The 25,234-nt window shown below is 33.6% G+C and overlaps 1 protein-coding gene across 1 annotated transcript in view; it reads left to right on the plus strand.

The window, feature by feature from the left end:
• Dock3 (dedicator of cytokinesis 3) overlaps window positions 1-25,234 on the plus strand; it is a 656,066-nt gene that overhangs the window by 180,991 nt on the left and 449,841 nt on the right. Inside the window, exon 3 of the mRNA XM_077793451.1 lies at window positions 14,090-14,130. Coding sequence (XP_077649577.1) covers window positions 14,090-14,130 — 41 coding nt within the window. The remainder of the gene's footprint in view (window positions 1-14,089; window positions 14,131-25,234) is intronic.

The following is a 25,234-nucleotide window of genomic DNA, read 5'->3' on the forward strand; positions in this document are numbered from 1 at the left end:
CAGATTGGATTAAAAAAAGACCAACAATATGCTGTCTTCAAGAGACTCATTCATAGAAAAAGACATCCACAGACTGAAGGTGAAATGTTGGGAACAAACATATCACTCACATGGATTATGTAAACAAGCAGAGGTTTCCATCCCCATATCAGAAAAGGTGGACTTCAAATCAAAGTTAGAAGGGACAGAGAAGGACATTTCATACTGCTTAAGGGAATCATACAACAAAAAGTTGTAACATCGTCAATATATATGCCCCAAACAATGGAGCATCTACATATACCAAACAAACCCTTCTCAATTTCGAGAATCAAATAGACCACAATACAACAATACTATGTGACTTTCACCACTGGAAAGACCATCCAAACAAAAACTAAACAAAGAAACTATAGCATTAAATAATACAATGATTTAGTCTTGAACCAACACATATACAGTATTTCATCCATCATGGAGCAAATAACTTTTATCTCAGCAGCACATGGATTCTTCTCCAAAATAGACAATATTTATCCCACAAAGCAACTCTTTGCAAATACAAAAAAATAGAAATATTACCCTATATTCTATTAGATTATAATGGAATGAAACTAGAAAGCAATGATAAAATAAAAAGTAGAAGCCACTCCAACACTTGGAGACCAAATAGCATGCTATTGAATTATGAATGGATAGCAGAAGAAATCAGGGAGAAAATAAAAAAAATACTTAGAGGTTAATGAGAACACCAGTACAACATATTAAAATCTCTGGGACACAATGAAGGCAGTGCTAAGGGGAAAGCTCATTGCATTGAGCTCATACTTAAGATAATAAAAAGTCAACAAATAAATGACCTTACATTACATCTCAAAGCCTTAGGAAAAAAAAATCAATACCAAAAGCAGTAGAAGACAGGAAATAATTAAAACCAGAGCTGAAATCAATGAAATTGAAATAAAAGAAACAGTACAAAAAATTGACAAAATGAAAAGTTGACTCTCTGAAAAAATAAATAAAATTGATAAGCCCTAATGAAGAGAAAAAGAAAAATTACTAAAATTTGTGATGAAAAAGGAAGTATCATGTTGGACAGTACTGAAGTACAGAAGATAATTAGAAACTATTGTGAAAATTTATACTCAAATAAAATAGAAAATCTCAAAGTCATCAATAAATTTCTAAAGACACATGATCTACCCAACCTGAATCAAGAGGCTATACACAATTTAAACACATCAGTTTCAAGCAATGAAATTGAAGATGCCATCAAAAGCCTACCAACCAAGAAAAGCCTAGATAGAACCAGACAGATTCCCAGTGAGCTCTACAAAACCTTCAAAGAAGCATTAACACTAGTAATCCTCAAATTATTTGATGAAATAGAAAAGGAGGGTACCCTTCCAAACTCATTCGTTGAAGTAGTATCACCCTGATACCAAAACCAGACAGACACATCAAGGAGAGAAAACTTCGACCCATATTCCTGTTGAACATAGATGAAAACATTCTCAATAAGATTCTGGCCAATTGCATATAAATACACATAAAAAGATAGTGACCATGATCAAATGGGGTTCATCCAAGAGATGCAAGGTTGGTTCAACATATGAAAATGAATAAATGTAATACATTAATACACTTAAAGACAATAAATATGATTCTATCAATAGATGCAGAAAGAGCATTTGACAAAATACAGCACCCTTTCATGTTCAAAACACTAGAAAGACTAGGGGTAATAGGAACATACCTCAACATTGTAAAAGCTATCTATGCTAAGCCCAAGGCCAACATCATTGTAAATGGAGAAAAATTGAAAGCATTTTCTTTAAAAATGGGAACAAGACAGGACTGCCCGCTTTCACCACTTCTATTCAACATGGCTCTTTTTTTTAAACTTATTTTTTAATTGATTTTATTTTTTTAAATACACAACAGTGGAATTATTATAATTCTTATTACACATATAGAGCACAATTTTTCATATCTTTGTATAAAGTATGTTCATGCCAATTCATGTCTTTATGCATGTACTTGTATTTTTGCATTACAATTCTTATTAAACATATTTACCACAATTGTTCTTATCTCTGTTTGTATGTAAACCAGTCTGTTTTGGTGCCAGTACCATGCTGTTTTTGTTACTATTGGTCTGTAGTTTAGATTAAGGTCTGGTATAGTGATGCCACCTGCTTCGCACCCAATTCGAGTCTTCATACATCTACTTTGGATAATGATGTCCATCATATTCCACCATCCTTGCTAATCCCATGCCTCCTCCCTTTCCCTCCCTCCCCTCTTTCCTATCTAGAATTTATCTATTCGTCCTATGTTCCCCCTCCCTACCCCACTATGAGTCAGCCTCCTTATATCAGAGAAAACATTTGGCATTTGTTTATTTGGGATTGGCTAACTTCATTTAGCATTATCTTCTCTAACGTCATCCATTTACCTGTAAATGCTATGATTTCATTCTCTTTTAATGCTGAGTAAAATTTCATTGTGTATATATGCCACATTTTTTAATCCATTCATCCACTGAAGGGCATATAGGTTGGCAGCATAGTTTAGCTATTGTGAATTGTGTTGCTATAAATATTGATGTGGCTGTGTCTCTGTAGTATGCTGTTTTTAAGTCCTTTGGGTATAGACCGAGGAGAGGGGTAGCTAGGTCAAATGGTGATTTCATTCCCAGATTTCTAAGGAATTTCCATACTGCTTTCCATACTGCTTGCAACAATTTGCAATCCCACCAGCAGTGTATGAGTATATCTTTTTCCCCACATCCTCTCCAACATTTATTGTTGTTTGTCTTCATAATGGCTGCCATTCTGACTGGAGTGAGATGGTATCTTAGAGTAGTTTTGATTTTCATTTCTCTGATTGCTAGAGATGATGAACATTTTTTCATATACTTATTGATTGGTTATATATCCTCTTCTGAGAAGTGTCTGTTCAGGTCCTTGGCCCATTTGTTGATTGGGTTATTATTATTATTATTTTTGGTATTTAGCTTTCTGAGTTCTTTATATACTCTAGAGATTAGTTCTCTATCTGATGTGTGACAGGTAAAGATTTGCTTTCAGGATGTAGGCTCTCTCTTCACCTCACAGATTGTTTCTTTTGCTGAGAAGAAACTTTTTAGTTTGATTCCATCCCATTTATTGATTCTTGGTTTTAATTCTTGTACTGTAGGAGTCTTATTAAGGAAGTTGGGGCCTAATCCCACATAATGAAGATTAGGGCCTACGTTTTTTTCCTATTAGATGCAGAGTCTCTGGTTTAATTGCTAGATCCTTGATTTATTTTGAGTTAAGTTTTGTGCATGTTGAGAGAGATGGGTTTAATTTCATTTTGTTGTACATGGATTTCCAGTTTGCCCAGCACCATTTGTTGAAGATGTTAACTTTGCTTCAGTGCATGTTTTTAGCACCTTTGTCTAATATAAGATAATTTGTAATTTTGTGTGTTAGTTTTTTTGTCCTCTATTCTGTACCATTGGTCTACCAGCCTGTTTTGGTGCCAGTACCATGCTGTTTTTGTCACTATTGTTCTGTAGTTTAGTTTAAGTTCTGGTATAGCGATGCTATCTGCTTCACTCTTCCTACTAAGGATTGCTTTAGCTATTCTGGGTCTCTTATATTTCCAGATGAATTTTATGATTTCTTTTTCTATTTCTATAAGGAATGCCATTGGGATTTTGATTGGAATTTCATTAAATCTGTATAGTGCTTTTGGAAGTATGGTCAATTTGCTAATATTAATTCTGCCTATCCAAGAGCAAGGTAGATCTTTCCATCTTCTAAGGTCTTCTTTGATTTCTCTCTTTAGGGTTCTGTAGTTTTCATTGTATAGATATTTCACTTTTTTCATTAAGTTGATTCCCAAGTATCTTATTTTTTTTTTTTGAGGTTATTGTGAATGGCGTAGTTTTCCTGATTTCCTTCTCAGTGGCTTTGTCCCTGATATACAGAAATGCCTTTGATGTATGGGTGTTGATTTCATATCCTGCTACTTTGCTGAATTTACTTACTAGTTCTAGAAGATTTCTGGTGGAGTTTTTAGGGTCTTCTAGGTATAGAATCATATCATCAGCAAATAGTGCCAATTTGAGTTCTTCTTTTTCTATGTGTATCCCTTTCATTTTTTTTGTCTAATTGCTCTGGCCAGTGTTTCAAGAACTATGTTAAATAGAGGTGGTGAAAGAGGGCATCCCTGTCTTGTTCCAGTTTTTAGAGGGAATGCCTTCAATTTTTCTTCATTTAGAATGATGTTGGCCTGGGGCTTAGTATAGATAGCTTTTACGATTTTGAGATATGTTCCTGTTATCTCTAATTTTTCTAGTGTTTTGAACATAATGGGGTCCTGTATTTTGTCAAATGCTTTTTTCTGTGTCTGTTGAGATGATCATATGATTCTTATCTTTAAGTCTATGGATGCGATGAATTACATTTATTGATTTCCGTATGTTGAACCAACCTTGCATCCTTGGGATGAATCCCAGTTGATCATGGTGCACAATCTTTTTGATATGTCTTTGTATTCAATTTTCCAGAATTTTATTGAGAATTTTTGCATCTGTGTTCATTAGGGATATTGGTTTTCCTTTCTTTGATGTGTCTTTGTCTGTTTTGGGGATCAGGGTGATATTGGCCTCATAGAATGAGTTTGGAAGTGCTGCCTCTTTTTCTATTTCCTGAAATAAATTAAAGAGTATTGGTGTTAGTTCTTCTTTAAAGGTCTTGTAGAACTCACCTGTGTATCCATCCGGTCCTGGGCTTTTTTTGGTTGATAAGCTTTTGATGGCTTCTTCTATTTCCTCACTTGATATTGGTCTGTTTAAATTGTGTATGATCTTCCTGACTCAATCTGGGCAAATCACATGACTAAGAAATTTGTCGATGCCTTCAATGTCCTCCATTTTATTGGAGTATAAGATTTCAAAGTAATTTCTAATTATCATCTGTGTTTCTGTAGTGTCTGTTGTGATATTACCTTTTTCATCACATATGCTGGTCATTTGAGTTCCTTCTGTCCTCCTTTTCTTTAGCATGGCTAAGGTTCTATCAATTTTATTTATTTTTTCAAAGAACCAACTTTTTGTTTTGTCAATTTTTTCAATTGTTTGTTTTGTTTTGATTTCATTGATTTCAGCTCTAATTTTAATTATTTCTTGCCTTCTACTGCTTTTGCTATTGGTTTGTTCTTCTTTTTCTAGGGCTTTGAGATTTAGTTTGAGGTCGTTTATTTGTTGACTTCTTCTTCTTGTAAGGAATGAACTCCATGCAATGAATTTTCCTCTTAGTACTGCTTTCATAGTGTCCCAGAGATTTCGATACGTTGTGTCTATGTTCTCATTTACCTCTAGGAATTTTTTAATCTCCTCCTTGTTGTCTTTGACCCATTGTTCATTCAGTAGCATATTGTTTAGTCTCCCTGTAGTGGAGAAATTTTACTTCTTATTTCGTCATTGATTTCCAATTTCATTCCATTATGATTTGATAAAATGCATGGTCTATTAAGAGAAGGTTCCATGTGCTGCTGAGAAGAAAGTGTATCCGCTTGATGCAGGTTGAAGTATTGTGTATATGTCAGTTAATCTAAATTATTGATTGTATTATTTAGTTCTGTAGTTTTTTTGTTCAACTTTTGTTTGGAAGATCTACCCAGTGGTGAGAGAGGTGTGTTAAAATCACCCAAGATTATTGTGTTGTGGTCAATTTGACTCTTGAACTGGCGAAGAGTTTGTTTGATGAACATAGCTGCACCATTGTTTGGGGAATATATATTTATGATTGTTATGTTTTGTTGGTGTATGGTTTCCTTGAGCGGTATGTAATGTCCATCTTTATCCCTTTTGATTAACCTTGGCTTGAAGTCTGTTTTATTTGATATGAATATGGAAACTCCTGCTTGCTTTCACAGTCTATGTGAGTGGTATGATTTTCCCCAATCTTTCACCTTTAGTCTTATGTCTTTTCCTATCAGATGAGTCTCCTGGAGGCAGCATATTGTTGGGTCTTTTTTTTTTAAATCCAATCTACTAGCCTATATCTTTTGATTGGTAAGTTTCAGCCACTAACATTTAGGGTTACTATTGAGACATGGTTTGTATTTCCAGCCATATTTGTTTATTTTTGTTATTTTACTTGAATTAGTTTTCCTCTTTGATAGTTTTTCCTTTAGTGTACTACCTCCCTCTGCTGATTTTTATTGCTGTTTTTCATTTTCTTTTTAGAAAATATTTTGCCAAGGATGTTTTGTAGTGTCGGTTTTCTAGCTATAAATTCTTTTAACTTTTGCTTATTGTGGAAGCTTTTTATTTCATCTTCAAATCTAAAGCTTATTTTTCTGGATACAACATTCTTGGTTGGCACCCATTATCTTTCAGAGCTTGATATATTTTGTTCCAGGATCTTGTAGCTTTTAGGGACTGTGTTGAAAAGTCTGCCATTATCCTAATTGGGTTTTCCTTATGTGTAATTAGATTTCTTTCTCTTGTGGATTTTACTATTCTCTTCTTATTCTGTATTTTGGGCATTTTCATTATAATGTCCCTTTATGTGGGTCTGTTGTGCTTTTGTACATTTGGTTTCCTGTTGGCTTCTTATATTTGGATTTCCAATTTATTCTTCATGTTTGGAAAGTTCTCTGATATTATTTCATTGAACAAATTGTTTATTCCTGTGGTTTGCATCTCTATGCCTTCCTTTATCCCAGTAGCTCTTAAATTTGGTCTTTTTATGCTATCTCATATTTTTTGAATGTTCTGCTTGTGATTTATTATCATTTCGTTGTGTGGTCTATGTTTTTTTCAAGATGACTTATTTGATTTTCATTGTCTGATATCCTATCTTCTAAATGGTCTACTCTGTGATACTTTCATGTGAGTTTTTAATTTGGTTTATTATTTTTTTCATTGCAAGGATTTCAGTTTGTTTTTTCTATATAACCTTCATCTCCCCTTTGAGGTGATCTTTTGCTCTTGGATTTGTTTCTGTAGCTCATTGTGGAAGTGATCTTTCACTGACTGTATTTGTTGTCTTATGTCTTCTCTGAGATCCCAAAACATTTTAACCATGTATATCCTGAAATCTTTCTCTGTAATTTTTTCTGCTGTAGCTTCCATTTCTTCTCATGATGTATTGTCTCTTCTTGATTTGTTTGTGGTACTTTATTTTTTGTCTTTTCATGTTGCTCATGTGTCTTCCTTTCCAGCTCTGTGAATCTGGTGTGTTATTGTTTTTACTCTATAAATTTGTAGTGCTCTTGTAGAGTTCCACGGTCTCTCCAGCTCAAATAGCAATCAGATCTGATAGCCATGGCCACCACAAAATGGTGGGGAAGGTTTTTCAAGATGGAGTTAGTCTGTTTCCAGTGCCCAGGTGTCTGGTGATGTGGGGGGAGTTGGGCGATGGCCTTGTGCTGTGGGTAGGTAGATTCCAAGTGATCTGCGAGGGAGCGGTGCGCAGTCTGGAGTTCTGCAGATGTGCTGATAGGTATTTCTGCTAAGCTGCTTGTGAGCAGTGCGTGAGCTAGACCTGTGGGCTTTGGGTCCAGAGTCCGGAGACTTACCTGGGCCCAGAGGCTCTGATTTCCATGCGGGTGGTTGCAGTGATGGTGATTTCTCCGAAAATCAACTGGCCCCTGGAGATTTAATCTGGGAACTCTCAACATGGTTCTTGAAACTCTAGCCAGAGCAATCAGACAGATGAAATAAATTAAAAGGATACAAATAGGAAAAGAAGAACTCAGATTATCATTGTTTGCTGATGACACAATTCTATATTTAATGGATCCAAAAATTCCATTAGAAAACTTCTAGAACTAATAAATGAATTCAACAAAGTAGCAAATATAAAATTAATACACATAAATCAAATGAATTTGTATACATCAGTGATGAACCCTCTGAAAGAGAAATTAGGAAAACTATCCCATTCAAAATAGCCTAAAAATAAAATACTTGGAATTAATCTGAACAAAAGATGTGAAAGGCATCTACAACTGAACACCAAAGAAAGAAATTTAAGAAGACCTTAGGAGATAGAAATATCTCCCATGCTCTTGGATAGACAGAATTAATAGTGTTAAAATGGCCATACTACCAAAAGTGTTTTACAGATTTAATGCAGTTTCTATTCAAATACCAATGACATTTTTTATAGAACTAAAAAAGGCAATAATGATATTCATTTGGAAAAATAATAGACCCAGAATAGCCAAAGCAATCCTTAGCAAGAAGAGTGAAGCAAGAGGCATCACAACAGCAGACCTTAAACTAGAATATAGAGCAATAGTAACAAAAATGGCATGGTATTGGCACCAAATAGACATGTAGACCAATGATACAAAATAGAAGACATGGAGAAAATCTCACACATATATAGCTATCTTATACTAGGCAAATGTGCCAAAAACATACATTGGAGAAAAGATAGCCTCTTCAACAAATGGTGCTGGGAAAACTGGAAATCTATATGTAGCAAAATGAAATTAAACCTTTATCTCTCACCCTGCAGAAAAATCAACTCAAAATGGATCAAAGTCTTAGGCACTAGACCAGAGACTCTGTGCATAGTAGAAGAAAAAGTAGGCCCAAATCTTCATCATGTCAACTTAAGATCTGACTTCTTTAATGAGGCTCCTCAAGTTCAAGAATAAAATTAAGAATCAATAAATGGGATGGTATCAAACTAAAAAGCTGCTTCTCAGCAAAGGAAACAAGAACGTGAAGAGAGAGTCCACAGAATGGGAGAAAATCTGTATCACATGCACTTCAGATACAGCATTAATCTCCAGGATATATGAAGAACTCAAAACACTTAACAACAAAAAAATAAATAACCCAGTCAATAAATGGTCTAAGGAACTGAACAGTCCCTTCACAGAAGAAGAATACAAACCAAATCAGAACTACTCTAAAATTTCATCTTACTCCTGTTAGAATGGCAAGTATCAAGAATATAAGCAATATTATGTGTTGCCAAGGATGTGGGAAAAAAGATACTGTTACACTCACACCTGGCTCTGCAAATTGGTACAACCACTATGGAAAGGTGTATGGTGATTCCCCAGAAAACTTGGATCCACCATTTGACCCAGCTACACTCCTTGGTTCCTACCCAAAGGACTTAAAAACAGCGTACTACAGTGACATAGCCACATCAATATTTGTTTATAGCAGCTCAATTCACAGTAGCTAAACTATGGAATCAACCTAGGTTTCCTTCAACAAATGAATGGATAAAGAAAATGTGGTACATATCCACAATGGAATATTAGTCAGCCTTGAACAAGAATGAAATTATGGCATTTGCAGGTAAATGGATGAAACTAGAAAATATCTTAAGTGAAATAAACCATTCCAAAAAAAAAAAACGAAGGCCAAAAGTTTTGTCTGATAAGTGGATGCTGATCCATAGTTGCTGGTGGGAGGCAGGTAGGAAAGAATGGATGAGGGGAGAGAAGGGACCATGGGGATGGGAAGGTTGGTAGTATGAGACAGACATTATTACCTTGGATACGTGTATGATTATACTATTGGTATGACTTTGCATCCATGTACAGCCAGAGGAATGAGAAATTGTGCTCCATTTATGTACAGTTGTCCAAGTGCATTCTACTGTCATGTAAAACTAATTAGAAAAAATTTAAATGAATTAAAAAAACAAAGAAAAAAAGTTGAAGAAGATATTAAAAAATGGAAGACCTTCCTTGTTAATTTATTAGAAGAATTAATAGTGTTAAAATGTCTGTACTTCTCAAAGTGAATCTACGTATGCAGTATCTTCCTTATCAAAATACCAGTGATATTCTTAATAGAACTAGAAAACAATGACTAAGATTTACATGAGAGCATAAAAGACTGTGGATTGCCAAGGTTATCTTGAACAGATTAATAAAACTAGAGGTATCACAATACCTTATTTTAAGACATACAGAGCCACAGTTAGAAAAACAGCCAGATATAGTACAAAAACTTACATGTACACCATTGGAACATAATAGAAAGCCCAGAAGTAAACTCATTCTTTTATGGACAAATGATTCCCCCACAGAGGCCAAAAGTACTTTAGAAAAATTATATCCTCTTAAATGATGTCAGAAAAATGGGATATGCACATACAGAAGATTGAAACTTTACCTTTCTCTTTTACTGTGTATAAAAATGTACTCAAAATCTATCAAGACTAGAACGTCTGAAACTACTGGAAGAAGACATAAGTGATATACTTTAAGACATTGGAACAGGCAATGATTTTCTTGATAGAACCCCCAAAGTGCAGAAACAAGAGGAAAATTGGCATGTGGGATGACATCAAGCTAAAAAGCTTATGTACACTAAACAATTAACAGTGAATTTGAGAAAATATTTGACAACTCTTCATCTGACAAATGGCTAATATCTAGAATATATAAGGAACTCAAAGAAAGTAACAACAAAAACCCAAATAAACCAAATAGGGAAGATGACAAATGAGTGAATATGCCCTTATAAAAGGAGGAAATACAAATGGTCAATAAATATATGAAAAATGCCCATATATCATTAACAATCATGGAGACAGAACATAATTACATAACAACATTTTTTGTTACTAAAAACAGAAAATGGTTGGTAGAAATGTGAATTAATCATTATGGCAGTTCCTCAAAACACTAAAAATAGAACTATAATACAATACAGTCCAGGTGTCTCACTGCTAGCTATATGTCCAAAAGGGATGAAACCAGCATACCAAGAAGATACCTGTATGCCAATGTTTATTGATGTGATATTCACAATAACTAAGATATGTAATCAGCCTGGGTACCCATCAACAGATGGATGGATAAAGAAAATATGGCACCTATATTCAGTGGAATGTTATTTAGCCATAAAGAAGAATGAAATCCTGTCATTTGCAGTAAAATGTGTGGAACTGGAAAATATAATGTTAAATGAAACAAGCCACAGAAAGACAAATTCTGCATGTTCTCAAATATGGAAGCTAACGTCAACCTGAAAGTAGAATAGGGTCAACTAGAGATTGGAAATCTCTGTTGTGGGAAGGTTAAAAAAGGGAGGTTGGATTTGGTCAGTGCATGCTATGTTCATGTATAAAATTATCATACTGAACCTCATTGACATGTACAATAATACATGTTAACAACAAAAGGAAAATGGATGACTGATGTTCACTGTGTACGGTTCTCATAACCCTCATTCATTATGGTAGCATCTCATGAAGATGAAAAAAAGTTTTTTAAATCTTAGATTAGAGCTTTCCACGGATCAGGAGAAGTGGGTCAGGGAGAATGGTCACGGTTTCTTCCCCAGTACATAGTATTAAGGGCATGAACAATACACATTTAAGGTTCCTACATATCTTTTCATTGCTTAATAAGTTGCATATTTATATCACATTATAACTTTCCTTTATATTGATGTTGATGTACCATAGTTTATGGAAATTCACCTACTAAAAAGTACATATTGGTTACTTTCAGGTTTTGGCAATTATGATCCTGTAAATACCCATTTGTAGTTTTTTTTCTGTGTGTGTATGTGCACATATGTTTTCAACACATTTGGGTAAATATCAAGGAGTGAATTGCTGATCCTATTGTAAGATTATGTTTAGTTGTTTAAGAAACCTTCAAGTTGTCTTCCAAAGTGCCTTTACCATTTTGCATTCTCAACAATGAATGAAAGTTCCTGTTGTTCTACATCCTCAACAGCATTGGGTGGTGTCAGTATTTCCTGATTTGGGCCATTCTTATAGGTGAGTAGTGGTATCTCAATGTTTAAGAGCTACCCCCACCCCCATATTCTTATTGCCATAGTTGTGTGGTGTCTTGGTGAGGTGTCTGTTCAGGTATTTTACCTGTTTTTAAATTGAATTGTGTATTTTCTTATATGTTGAATTTTAAGGGTTCTTTGTGTATTTTGGCTAACAGTCCTTTATCAGATGTGTGTTTTATAAACATTTTCTCCTAATTAGTGGTTTGTCTTCTCATTCTCTTGATAGTTTCTTTCACAGAGCAGACTTTTTAGTTATCATATAGTCCAATTACTAAAGAATTTGTGAATCATGCCTTTGATTTTTATATCTAAAAAGTCATCACCATACCCAGTTGTCACCTAGATTTTCTCCTGTTATTATCTGGGAGTTTTGTGGTTTTACATTTTACATTGATATCTATGATACATTTTGAGTTAGTTTTTGTGACTGGTATATGGTATGTATCCACATTTATTTTTTGTGTGGGTATGTGTAGTTGTTGTAGCACCATTTGTTGAAAACATTGCTTCCCCCCCACCCATTGTATTTCTTTTGCCCCTTTGTCAAAGATCAGTTTATGTTGGGCTATTTCTGGATGCTCTGTTTAATCCTATAGATCATTTTGCCCATTCTTTCATTAGTAGCCCACTGCCTTAACTACAGTAGCTTTGTAGTATTCTTGTGACTTTATTGAAAAGGGGCTTTTTGGAGAGCCTTACTCTGCAAATCATTCTGATGTCATTATGTTTCTTAATTATCTGTAAAGTTATCATATTGAAAAAAATGTCACTTTTTAAGAAAATAAATTGAAATTTAATGTGTAAAATGAGTTAATGAAATTTATTATCTCAGCAGTTGCCCTATAAAGAAAGGAAGGTTTCTTTTCTTTTATTGTTTCAGGGGAGAAGTAATTGATTCTTTTCCTCATAGTTTTGTTACAAGACTTAAACCGAATACAGAGAATAAGCTTTCAATTTCAGTATAAAAGGCTTGGGAGGCTGAGACATGAGGATTACAAGTTCAAGGCCAGCCTCAGTAACTTAATGAGGTCCTAAGCAACTTAGGGAGAACCTGTCTCAAAATAAAAACTGAGGGGCTGGGGATGTGGCTCAAACAGTAGCGTGCTAGCCTGGCATGCGTGCGGCCTCAGCACCACATACAAACAAAAAGATGTTGTGTCAACCGAAAAACTAAAAAAAATAAATATTAAAAAATCTCTCTCTCTCTCTCTCTCTCTCTCAAAAAAAAAAAAAAAAAAGAAAAAAAATGACTGAGTGGTTAAGTGCCTCTGAGTTCAATTCCTGGTACCAATAAAAGAAAAAAAAAGATCAATAAGTTTTATGTAATATTAGCTGTTATTAATAATCTTTACTCCTTTTTCTCCATCTTCCTCCTTTAAACATACAGCTCTTGTCTTGCCCTCCTAAATGCAGGAACTGCTTTCTTAAACCCTATTAGTGAAACCATAGCAGAGCTCTGAAAAGAACTGATTGGAATTGCTGGGCATGGTGGCGTATTCCTGTAATCCTAGGGGCTTGTAAGCAGACAGGGGAAGATTGCAAGTTCAAAGCCAACCTCAGCAATGGCAAGGTGCTAAGCAACTCAGTGAGACCCTGTCTCTAAATAAAATACAAACTAGGCTGGGATGTGGCTCAGTGGTTGAGTGGATGTGGCTCAGTGGTTGCCCCTGAGTTCAGTCCCCAGTACCCCCCCAAAACAAAAGCCAAACAAAAAAGATGATAGCTTGGCATTGAGAAAATGTGGTAATACAATTTTCTTTTCCCTGAAAATTGTTTGTATCACGTAATTGGAAATCTTGTTAGCATTGCTATGTATGAATGCTTAAAGGAGTTAAGTGAGGGCGGGGGAGAGGAAAAGTAATAAGTAAGTACCTGGAATGTTAGGGATGATGCCTTTAATAACTAGAAGGCAAAGAAATGAGAGTAGTGTAGTATACTGCATATAAGATTGAATGAGTTCAGGAAATGAAAGTCTGTGTTATACTCCTGTTTACAACAAAACTACTCAATGTTTTTGGAATTTCTTTGCCTCTAATATATTTATCTGGGATTTTTTGGTGCAGTAGAGTTACGTATAATTCCTGTTTCTTATTCATTAAAAGGGGTGTGCACCCTGTGATGAAAATTGGACTGTAGTAACAATAAAATTATTCCTTTTGAAGGAAGTTACTAGGGTAACTCTAGATCCTAATGAATTTATGCTGGTATGTAAAGGAAATCTTGTATTAATTTATTTTTTCTAAAAATATTATATTCAGTCTCTTACAAAAAAGACAAAAAATATGATTTTAATATCCTTTGTATGCTTTCTTTTAGGTTGGTACAGAGGAGTATCAACAAAGAAGCCAAATGTAAAGGTAATGAAATGTTTGTTAGCTTTTTTAATTCCAAAGGGAGATGTCTAAGTATGTTTGGTAAAATAACAACTCTTACTGATCTATCTCTTAAGTCTTTTATAGTGGCCACAAACATATTTTTCCTCTACAGAACTGTACCAGACTTTTCTCTGATTCAGGAATATTAAAATAATTTTTCTGAAAGGACAGAAAATGCAAATGTGATCATAGTTATAAAACTTATCTTGAAGAGGCAGGCCTATTTAAGTTTTAAATTGTTTTTCCTTCAAATATTTGACAAAAAGTAAATTGAATTATTTATAGGACTAGTTCCTTGGAATTTGAAGCAATCCAGGCAATGCCAAAATAATAATGTGACTAGTTAGATGAATTTATTTCTACTAATACCAAATTTAAAAAAAGTCAAATAATGTCTAATTAGACATTGGTTGATCCTGATATTCTTGTTAAATTTGAATCTAAATGAGATATTGGTGTATAATACTAATTTTGTGTTCTAGGTTTTATGTGTTTTTATAATTGGTAATTTGATTAAATAAAATATATTTTAATTAGCAGTTATAATACCATTAGGAACATTCTTCTTCAGTATAATGCATTTGTAAAACATTCTTTCTGCTTAATTCTTTCATATAATTAATATTATTCATTTTCTTGTTTCTGTATTTTAATACTCACTGTATTATGCTTTTTCTTATGTAGATAAGTAACAAAATAAATAAAAAATTATCACATTATTTTCATTAAAAAATTGTCCCAAGTTTTAACCATCAGTTTTGCCAGTGAAATTGTTTTATTAGTTTCTTTCTTTTTTTAAGAATTTGTTCTTAGTAGTTATACATGACAGCAGAATGCATTTAGATTCATTGTACACCAGTGGTACACAACTTTTCATTTCTCTGGTTGTACATGATGTAGAGTTGCACCATTCATGCAGTCATACATGTACTTATGATAATGATGTCCGTCTCATTCCATCATCTTTCCTACTCCCATCCCGCGTCTCAACCCCACCATCCGTTTTGCCCATTCAAAGTTCTTCCATTTTTCTTATGCCCCTTCCCCTCATATGGATCAGCATCCACTTATCAGAGAGAACATTTGGTCTTTTGGTTTTTTTGGGATTGGCTTGCTTCATTTAGCATGATATTCTTCAACTCCATCCATTTACCTGGAAATGCATAATTCTATTCTCTTTGAACACCGAGTTGTTGGTTTCTTTGGTAATAATTATAGTGAAACAATATCTTCATGTTTTAATTTCTTATAATCAGTTTTCTCATTCTTGGCACGACTAACATGTTGGGCTAGTCAACTCTTTGCTGTAGGAGGCTATCTTGTGTAGTTAAGATATTTATCAGCATGTATGGTTTCTATCTACTGGATGCCAGTAACTATCTACCCCTATGTTGTGACAGTGAAAAAGCAATCCAGGTATTGCCAAATGTATTATGGGGGCAAAATTGCTCCCGGTTGAGAACCGCAGCTCAATAGGTAATTTTTCCCCTTCTATTTCTGATTTTGAGCTACACTTTAGGTGTTAATTTTGTCTTAAGAATGCTTACATGGGAATAGTTTCTATTTGTATTTTATTTTTAAAATCTTGCTTGAATTTCCAAAAAGGTTAGCACTTGAATAAATAAGAACTCTTATAAATGAGTAGAAAGCTTTAATTTGTGCTATTACATGTTATAAATTTATTCTTAGTAATATTTGATCTTGGCCACTCCTCTACTTTGCTTCCAGTACTAGTACTTGGGGATCACTGTGGTCATTGAAGTTATTATATGTTTGTGATTGATATATAAAATTGATTCACAGTGTTTTGTTTAAAAACGGTATTAAGGGAAACATGAGTGATAATACCTTTAAAATATTAAACATAATTGTTTAATCTATTGTTAAATAACAAGTACAATAGAATGTAATGGATTAAACTAACATTTTATCTCTTCATGATTTTGTAGTTTGAGAGTCAGCTGGGTGGCTGTTTGGATACCTGTGAGGTCATCTTGTAGCTATAGTCATCTGGGATCTCAACTGGCCAGAATATCCGAGAGTATTTTTTTGGCATCTTGGCATGGATGGTTGGAGATCTCTTCTCAGGTGTACCACCAATATATGTTAATTGGGTTTCTCCATGTACTCTCAGGGTATCTGTTCATGTGGCTTCTCCAGCAGGGTAACTAAAATTTCATTTTATAGTTAAGGGGAAGTACTCAGAACCTCATACCTATTTTTCACTTCTTTTCCATGTAAATCAGTTGTTTAGGCTCTGTGAAGTAATTATTTTGTGATTTGTCTTTGTAGTTGTTTGATAAACTGGTGAAAATGAAGAAGCTAAATCTCATTACCCTAAACAGTGTCAGAGCTCTTTTTGTCAGATTAGATTCCATTAATTTCTTCACTTTAGGCAAATGTACTTCTGAAATTGTGTGGTTTAATTAACCCTCTGAAATTGTGTGGTTTAATTAACTCTCTGCTAAAATTGTGAGATTGTTTTTCTGATTTTTTATCAGCAAATTTATTTTTGTATATAGGAAATCTAATTAATATTGATTTTAAAAATTTAAAATTAATTTTTCCTTATAAATTTTAAATAAATTTAATTTAAAATTTATTTATTTAAATATTAAAAAATCTTTTATAGTTGTAGATGGACAGCATGCCTTTATTTTTTTTTATTTTTTTATGTGGTTCTGAGAATCGAACCCAGTGCCTCACAAATGCTAGGCAAGTGCTTTGCCACTTAGCTACAGCCCCAGACCCCAATTTATTTTTTAATATTTTAATGACTACAGTAGAGTCACACATAATAGGGGTTCATTTTTACATAATCATATAAGCATAGGGTGTAATTTATTCCTTTTCAATCCCCAGTACTTCCTCTTTCCATCCTCTCCTCCTTTTCCCCTTCCTCTATTCTACTGGTCTTCCTTCTATTTATTGTTTTTGTGATTAGTGCTTTATAGGTATACATAAAGGTAGAATTTACTGTGGTATATTCATATATGTACATGGCATAATTGGGTTAATTTTACCTCCATCCCCAATCTTTTCTTATCCCTTTTCCCTTCTCCCATTACTTTTCTCTACTCCATTAATATTTCTAAAATTTTTATGGAATTTCCCAATCCTGTTTTTCCCCTTATTTTATTCTAGCTTCTGCATATGAGAGAAAACATTGGAATCTTGACTTTCTGATTCTGGCGTATTTAACTTAGCATGAGTATTGTGATGTCTCCAGCATTGCTTTTTGGGTGAGTTTAGAATTGCTGTGGCAATTTCAAAGTAATTTTAGGACTTTTTTCCCCCTAGTTCTGTGAGGATATCATTGGCATTTTGATGGGGATTGCATTGAAGTTGTCTATTACTTTTGCTAATATGGCCATTTTAACAATATTAATTCTGCCTATCCAAGATGGAAAATCTTTTCTTCATCTTGTGTTTTCATCAATATCTTTATTCAGTGTTCTACAGTTTTCATTGTAGAAGTCTTTCATCTTGGTGGTTAGATTTTTTCCTAGATATTTTTTTTGAAGCTATTATGAGCGGGATTTTTACCTGCTACTTTGCTAAATTTATTAGTTCTAGCAGTCTTCTGTTGGAGCTGTTTGAATCTTCTAAGTATAGAGTCCTATCATTTATAATCAGTGACAATTTGTATTCTTACTTTTCCATTTTTATCCACTTTATTTTCTTTTCTTGCCTGATTGTTCTGGCTAGAATTTCTAGTACTGTATTGACTAGGAGTGGTGACAACAGACATTGTTTTTTTGTTATTGTTGTTGTTGTGTTGTTTTTTGTTCTGGATTTTAAAGGAAATGCTTTCTGTTTTTTCCTAATCACTGATGTTGGCTTTGGGTTTGTCTTTATAGCCTTAATGATGTTGGGTAAGTTTCTTCTGTTGCTAGTTTCTTCAGCATTTTAAACACAAGTGGGTGCTGAATTTTGTCAAAGGCTTTCTCTTTATCAAGATAACTTATTTTTTTGTCCTTAATTCTATTTATGTGGTGAATGACATTTATTGATTTATGTATGTTAAATTATCCTTGCTTCCCTGGAATGAAACCAAATTGATCATGATGTACAGTCTTCTTAATATGTTGTTGAATATGATTTACTAATTTTTTGCATCTAAGTTTATTAGGAATATTGTTTTTTTCTTGATGTGTCCTTATCTGATTTGATTATCAGGGTGATACTGGTTTTGTAGAATGAATTTGGAAGTGTTTCACTTTTATTGCTTAAATTAACTCAGGAATGTTCAGCAGGAAAATGATTGGATTGTGAGAGCTCTAACCTAATTAGTCCATCTTAGTTTGAATGAAGTAGGTTGTAACTGTTGACAGGTGGGTCCTTACTGGAGGAATAGGTCAAAGGGGTTATACTCTGCAAAAATCCATGTTCGCTATGGCTCCATTTTCTTTCTCTTTCTCTGACTCAGGAGTGAGCTGAGCAGCTTTCCTCTGCTTGTTCTGTCTTACCTTGGGCCCAGAGCAATGGAATTGGCTGTCTATAGACTTGAGACCCTCTGAAGCCATGTGACCGAAATAAATTTGTCCTTTTCTAATTTTTTCATGTCAAGTATTTTGGGAACAGTGATGAAAAGCTTACTAAAATAACCCTTTCAGGTTCACAAAATAATTTGAGGAGCATTGACATTATTAGTTCTTGTTTAAAGGTCTAGTAGAATTCAGTTGAGAATCTTATCTTTATTTATTTATTTTTATGTGGTGCTGAGGATTGAACCCAGTGCTTCACACATGTAAGGCAAGCTCTCTACCACTGAGCCCCAGCCCTCTACATCTTCTTGATGGAATTTTATGTCTAGAAATGTAGCAGTTTAATCTATGTTTTTCAATTTATTAAAGTATAAGTTTCAGTAAAGTCTTTTTAATATAGTCCTAGATTTCTGTGATGTCTGTAATGATTTCTTCTTCTTCATCTCTAATTTTATAAATGTGTGGGTAGTTGGCTATGGGTTTATCTAGCTTATTTTTTCAAACAACACTCTTAATTTTGTTGATTTGATGTTTTATTATCTTATTCTCTATTTCATTGATCCTTTGCATTTTTTAACTTTCTATTTCATTGATTTTTGTTCTGATTTTAATTATTTCTTTTCTTTTACTGATTTTGGAATTGGTTTCTGTTTTTTTTTTCTAGGACCTTGAGGTGAATCACTAGGTTATTTATTTGGGATCTTCTGATTTTCTCATGTAGGCAGTCATAACTATAACTTTTCCTCTTAGAACCAACTCCATAGTGTCCCAGATATTATGGTAGGTTGTATCACTATTATCATTCAATTCTAAGAATTTTTAAATTTCTCCCCTGATATCTTCTATCACCAATCCATCATTCAATATTATATTACTGTTCAGTCTCCATTTGTTTATATAATATTCCTGGAGTTTTTTTGGATGTTGATTTATAATTTTACTCCAGGATCATCACATAAGATGTTAGAAGTGATCTCTAACTATTGGTATTTGCTAAGTGTTGCTTTGTAGGATAAATTGTGGTCTATTTTGAGGAAGTTTCTAGGAACCCCTGAGAAGAAAATGAATTCAGCTATGGTTGGATGAAATATTCTATAGACTTCTGTTAAGTCATTTGATTTATAATATTTTTTTAGGTCTGAGGGGTCTTTAATGAGTTTTTGTCTGGATGACATATTTATTGGTGACAGAGGTATGCTGAAATTCCTCAATATTATTGTACTAGAGTCTGAGTCTTTGTTGATTAGTGTCTGTTTTATGTAGTAGATGGACTGATGTTTGGGGCATAAATGTTTACTATTATTATGTCTTATTTTTGGGAGTCTTCAGTTTGCCAGAATGAAGTGACCTTCTTTGTCTCTTCTGATTTACTTTGATTAGAGTTTTGCTTTGTTGGATCGGAAAGTAGCTACTGCTGCTTGTTTTCAGGCTCTATATGCATAGTGTGTGAATTTACATTACTTCACTTTCAGTCTCTGGCTATCTTTGCTAGTGGAGTGAGTCTCTTTCAAATAACAGATGGTTGGGTTTTGTTTTTTAAATCACTATGCCAGCATATCTTTTAATTGACTAATTGGTACTATTTACACTCAATGCTATTATAGAGAGATGTTTATCAATTCCTGCCATTTAATCTTATTTCTGATGTTTAGTTTGGTCTTATTTCTTATTTGCTTATCTATCCTTCAAATAGTTTTTGTCCATTTGTGAAATCAGGAGTTTGATTTTGATTTCTTCTTTATTTAGTATTCCTTAATATTTCCTATAGTGCTGGCTTAATATTCATGAATTCTTTTAGATTTTGCTTATCTTTGAAGATTTTTATTCCATCATTGATTCTGAAGGATAATTTTGCTGGATCTAGCAGTCTTGGTTGACAGTTATTTTCCTTCAGGGTTTGGAGCACATCATTACATGACCTTCTGGAAGTTAGGGTTTGTGCTAAGAAATCAGAAGCAAATATGTTTGGCTTGCCTCGACAAATGTAGCCTGTTGTTTTCTCTGGAGGCTTTAAAAATTTTATCCTTGATTTTTATATTAGGTATTTTAATTATAATGTGTCATGGGAGGTTTTTTTTTTAATCTTGTCTATTTAGGGTTCTGAATATTTCCATCTCCTTCTCAAGGTTTGGGAAACTTTCTGTTTTTATTTCCCTGAAAAGGGCATCCATTCCATTAGCCTGCTTCTCAGTACCCTGTTTGATTCCAATTATTTTAAAATTTGGTCTCTTAATGTTACCCCAGAGTTCTTATATATTTTGGTCATGGTTCTTGTAGTCTTTTCTTTTCATATTGCTTTTTAGAGCATTATAATTATACATAGTATTTGGGTTAATTTTAACAAAACAGTACACAGAAGGAATTTGATATCATTGCCCATTTCCCCCTTCCTGTGTCCCTTCCCTCTTTCCTTCCCTCCTTCTTTTCCTCTCTTCTGTGATCTTCCTTTCACTCATTGGTCTATTTATGTTTGATTATATTATATTGTATATACACTCATATATACATATACCTGCATATATATTTTATATATGTCTATTTTTATATAGTATTCATTTTGGTACATTCACATACGTAACAGGCTATTATTTATTTCCTTCCATATTTCTACCCCTTTCCTGTCCTTTCTTGTTCTCCTTCTTGATTCCACTGATCTATTTATGATAGCCAGTCTCCTCTCCTGCTACCTTCTTTTCCTTATTTTGCTCTAGCTTCCACATATGAGAGAAAGCATTTGGCTCTTGATTATTTGAATATGGTTTATTTTACCTAGTATAATCTCCATTTTCATCCATTGACCAGCAAATGCCATTATCTCATTCTTCCTTATGGCTGCCTAAAACTCCATTGTGTATATATGCCACATTTTCTGATACATTCATCTGTTGGTGAGCATCTGAGTTGATTCCGTAATTTGGCCGTTGGGATTTGTGCAGCTGTAAACACTGAAGTGGCCTTATCACTATAGTATGATGACTTTAGTTCTTTTAGATAAATATAGAGGAGTGGGATAGCTGGTTCATATAGTGGCTTCATTCTTAGTTTTTGAAGAATATCCACACTGCCTTATACTAATTTATGCTTCTACCAACAATGCATGATATTACCTTTTACCCCATATCCTCCTCAGCATTTCTTTATTGTTGTTTGTGTTCTAGATAGTTGCCATTCTGATTGGGGTGAGATGAATTCTTAGTGTAGTTTTGATCTTCATTTCCCTGATTGCTAGAGATGTTGAACATATTTTATATATTTGTTGGCAATTTGTATTTCTTCTTTTGAAAAGTTTCTGTTTAGTTCTTTGACCCATTTATTAATTGGGTTGCTTTTTGGCATTAAGTATTTTTTTATATATATTCTGGATATTAATCTTCTGTCAGAAGAATAGGTGGTAATTTTTTTTCCCATTCTGAATGTTCTCTTTTCATTCACTTGTTTTTTCTTTTTTTTTTGGGGGGGGTGGGTAGCTTTTTAGTTTGATGGCATCCCAATTATTGAGTTTTGGTTTTATTTCTTAAGCTTTAGGAGTCTTAATGAGTAAGTTGATACCTGCCCCTATATGATGGCATGTTGACCCTAATTTTCTTCTAACAATTGCATAGTTTCTGGTCTAATTACCAAGTCTTTGATCCATTTTGATTTGAGCGTTTTTCAGGGTGAGAGATAAGGATTTTATTTTATTCTTCTACATGTATACATCCAGTTCTCCAAGTACCATTTGGTAAACAGATTGTCTTTTCTCCAACATAACATTTTTGGCACCTTTATCAAGAATCAGACTATAAGTGTTTGGGTTTATCTTGATGTCTTGTATTATGTTTCATTGATCTTCATGTCTCTTTTGATCACAGTACCATACTAGCTTTGTTACTGTGGCTCTGTAGTATAATTTTGAGATTGGGTATTATGATGCCTCCTGCATTGCTTTTCTTGTTCAGAATTGCTTTGGCTATTAGAGGTCTCTTATTCTTGCAAATGAATTTAAGAAGTAATTTTTCTAATTCTGTAAATAATTTTATTTGGATTTTGATGGGAATTTCATTAAATATGTATATTACTTTAGTAGTATGTACATTTTAAAGTTATCAGTTTTGCATGTCCAAGAAAATGGTAGGTCTTTCCATCTTCTGAGGTCTTCTTCAATTTCTATCTCAAATGTTTTATAGTGTTCATTATAGACTTCTTTTACTTCCTTGATTATATTAATTCCCAGGCTTTTAAAAAAGATTATTGTAAAGGGGATAGTTTTTCTGATTTCTTTCTCAGCTGACATGCTGTTGGAATATAGAAAAGTTATTGATTTATGTGTATTAATCTTGTATTGTGCCACTTTGCTAAATTCATTTATCCAGAAGTCTTCTGGTGGAATTTTTTGTGTCTTCTAGATAAAGTAACATGTCATTGGCAAAAAGTGAAAGTTTGATTGTATTATAAGAATTGTATTCTTGTAATTTCCTTCTCTTTCCTGATTGTTCTTGATGGAATTTTGAGGACTATTTTGAATAGAAGTAGTGAGAGTGGACACCCTTGTCTTGTTCATCACTTTAGAGAAAAAGCTTTCTTTTTTTCCCACCATTTAGTATGATGTTGCATATGGGTTTCTTGTACACTGTCTTATTAATTTTGAGGCAAGTTCCTTTTATTCCTAATTTCTCCATTGTTTTTAACATGAATCATTGCTGAATTTTATCAAATGCCTCTTTTGCATCTATTGAGTGATTATATGATTCTTGATCTTTAGGTGGTAAGTTACATTTATTGATTTGTGTATATTGAACCAGCCTTACATTCCTGGAGTAAAGTCAACTCGGTCATAGTGTATTATCCTTCCTAATATGTTTTTGAATGCATTTTGTTAGTATTTTACTAAGGATTTTTGCATTTGCAATATTGGTATTTAGTTTTCTTTCCGTGATGTTTTTTTGTGTCATTTTGGTATCAGGTTATACTGGCTTCATAGAATGTATCTTGGAGTTTTCCTTTCAATTTCATGTAGTAATTTGAGGAAGACTACTGTTAGTTTTTTTAATGGTCTGATAGAACTCTGCTGAGAGTCCATCTGGTCTTGCACTTTTTTTGTTTTAGCCTTTTGATTGCTGTTCCAATTTAATTACTTGATACTGTTCTGTTAAAGTGTTCTATATCTTCCTAATTCTATTTGGGTAGGTCATGTGTCTAGGAATTAGTCAGTGTCTTGTGGATTTTTCTGTTTATTGTAGTATAATTTTTGAATAGTTTCTGATGACATCTCTAATTTTTGGGGTCTTCTATCTCTTTCTTTTGGTAGTTTCACTAAGGGTTTATGAATCTTATTTATCTTTTCAAAGAACCAGCTCTTTGTTGCGTTGATCCTTTATTGTTTTTTTATTCTCAATTTCATTAATTTTGGCTCTGATCTTTATTATTTCCTGTATTCTTCTTATTTTAGAATTTCTTTCTTTGTTTTCTAAGGCTTTGAGGGGGAGAAGTTTCTTTGGGACCTCTATATTTTTAATGTATGCACTCAGTATAATAAATTTTCCCCTTAGTACTGTTTCATACTATCCCAGAGATTTTTATATGTTGTATCTTTATGTTCATTTGTTTCTAAGAATTTCTTGATTTCTTCTCTCATTTCTACTTTGATCTGTTCTTCATTTAAAAGATGGTTGTTTATTGCTGGGCAAGATGTCGCATGCCTATAATCCCAGCAGCTTGGAAGGTTCAGAAAGGAGGGTCACAAGTTCAAAACCAGCCTCAGCCAAAGCGAGGTGCTAAGCAACTCTGTGAGACCCTGTCTCTAAAATACAAAATAGGGCTGGGGATGTGGTTCAGTAGTTGAGTGCCCCTGATTTCAATCTACAGTACCGTTCCCGAAAGACGGTTGTTTAATATCCATGTGTTTGTGTGGGTCTGTTTTTTTCTTGCTATCATTATAATTTTATTTCCATTGTGGTCTGATATGATGCATGGTATTATCACGTTTTTGGTATTTGCTTAGATTTACATTTTGATCTAGAATGATATTTTGGAGGAGATTCCATGAGTTTCTGAGAAGAAGGTAAATTCAATTGTTTTGGGGTGAAGTATTCTGCTAGGTCAGTTTGATTTATACTATTATTTGGGTTGGCTATATATCTTTATTGATTTTATACTTTGATAACCTGTCTATTGATGCTAAAGGTGTGTTCAAATTTTCCAGTATTATTGTATGGAGGTCTTTCTAGTATTTAATGTTTAGGAGTATTTTTTAAGTGTTATTGGGTACATTAAATTTGGGGCATATATATTAACTAGCCTTATTTCTTCTTGTTGTTTTGTTCCCTTTATTATGATGAAATGCCCCTCATTGCCTCCTTTAACTAATTTTTGCTTGAATTCAGCTGTATCATATATGAATATGGCTACTCTGGCCTGTTTTCAGTCAGTTTGCATGGAATATTTTTCCCCATCTTTTTACATTCGGCCTGTGAGTGTCCCTACCTATGAGTTTCTTGCAAAAAAAAAAAAAAAAAAAAAAAAAAGATTGGTTCTTGGTCTTTTGACCAATTCTGCAAATCTGTGTCTTTGAATTGGGAAGTTGAAACTTTATATTTAGTGTTGTTGTGCTTATGGTTTGC

This window comes from Urocitellus parryii, chromosome 2 (assembly GCF_045843805.1).
Source record: "Urocitellus parryii isolate mUroPar1 chromosome 2, mUroPar1.hap1, whole genome shotgun sequence".
Taxonomy (NCBI): Eukaryota; Metazoa; Chordata; class Mammalia; order Rodentia; family Sciuridae; genus Urocitellus; species Urocitellus parryii.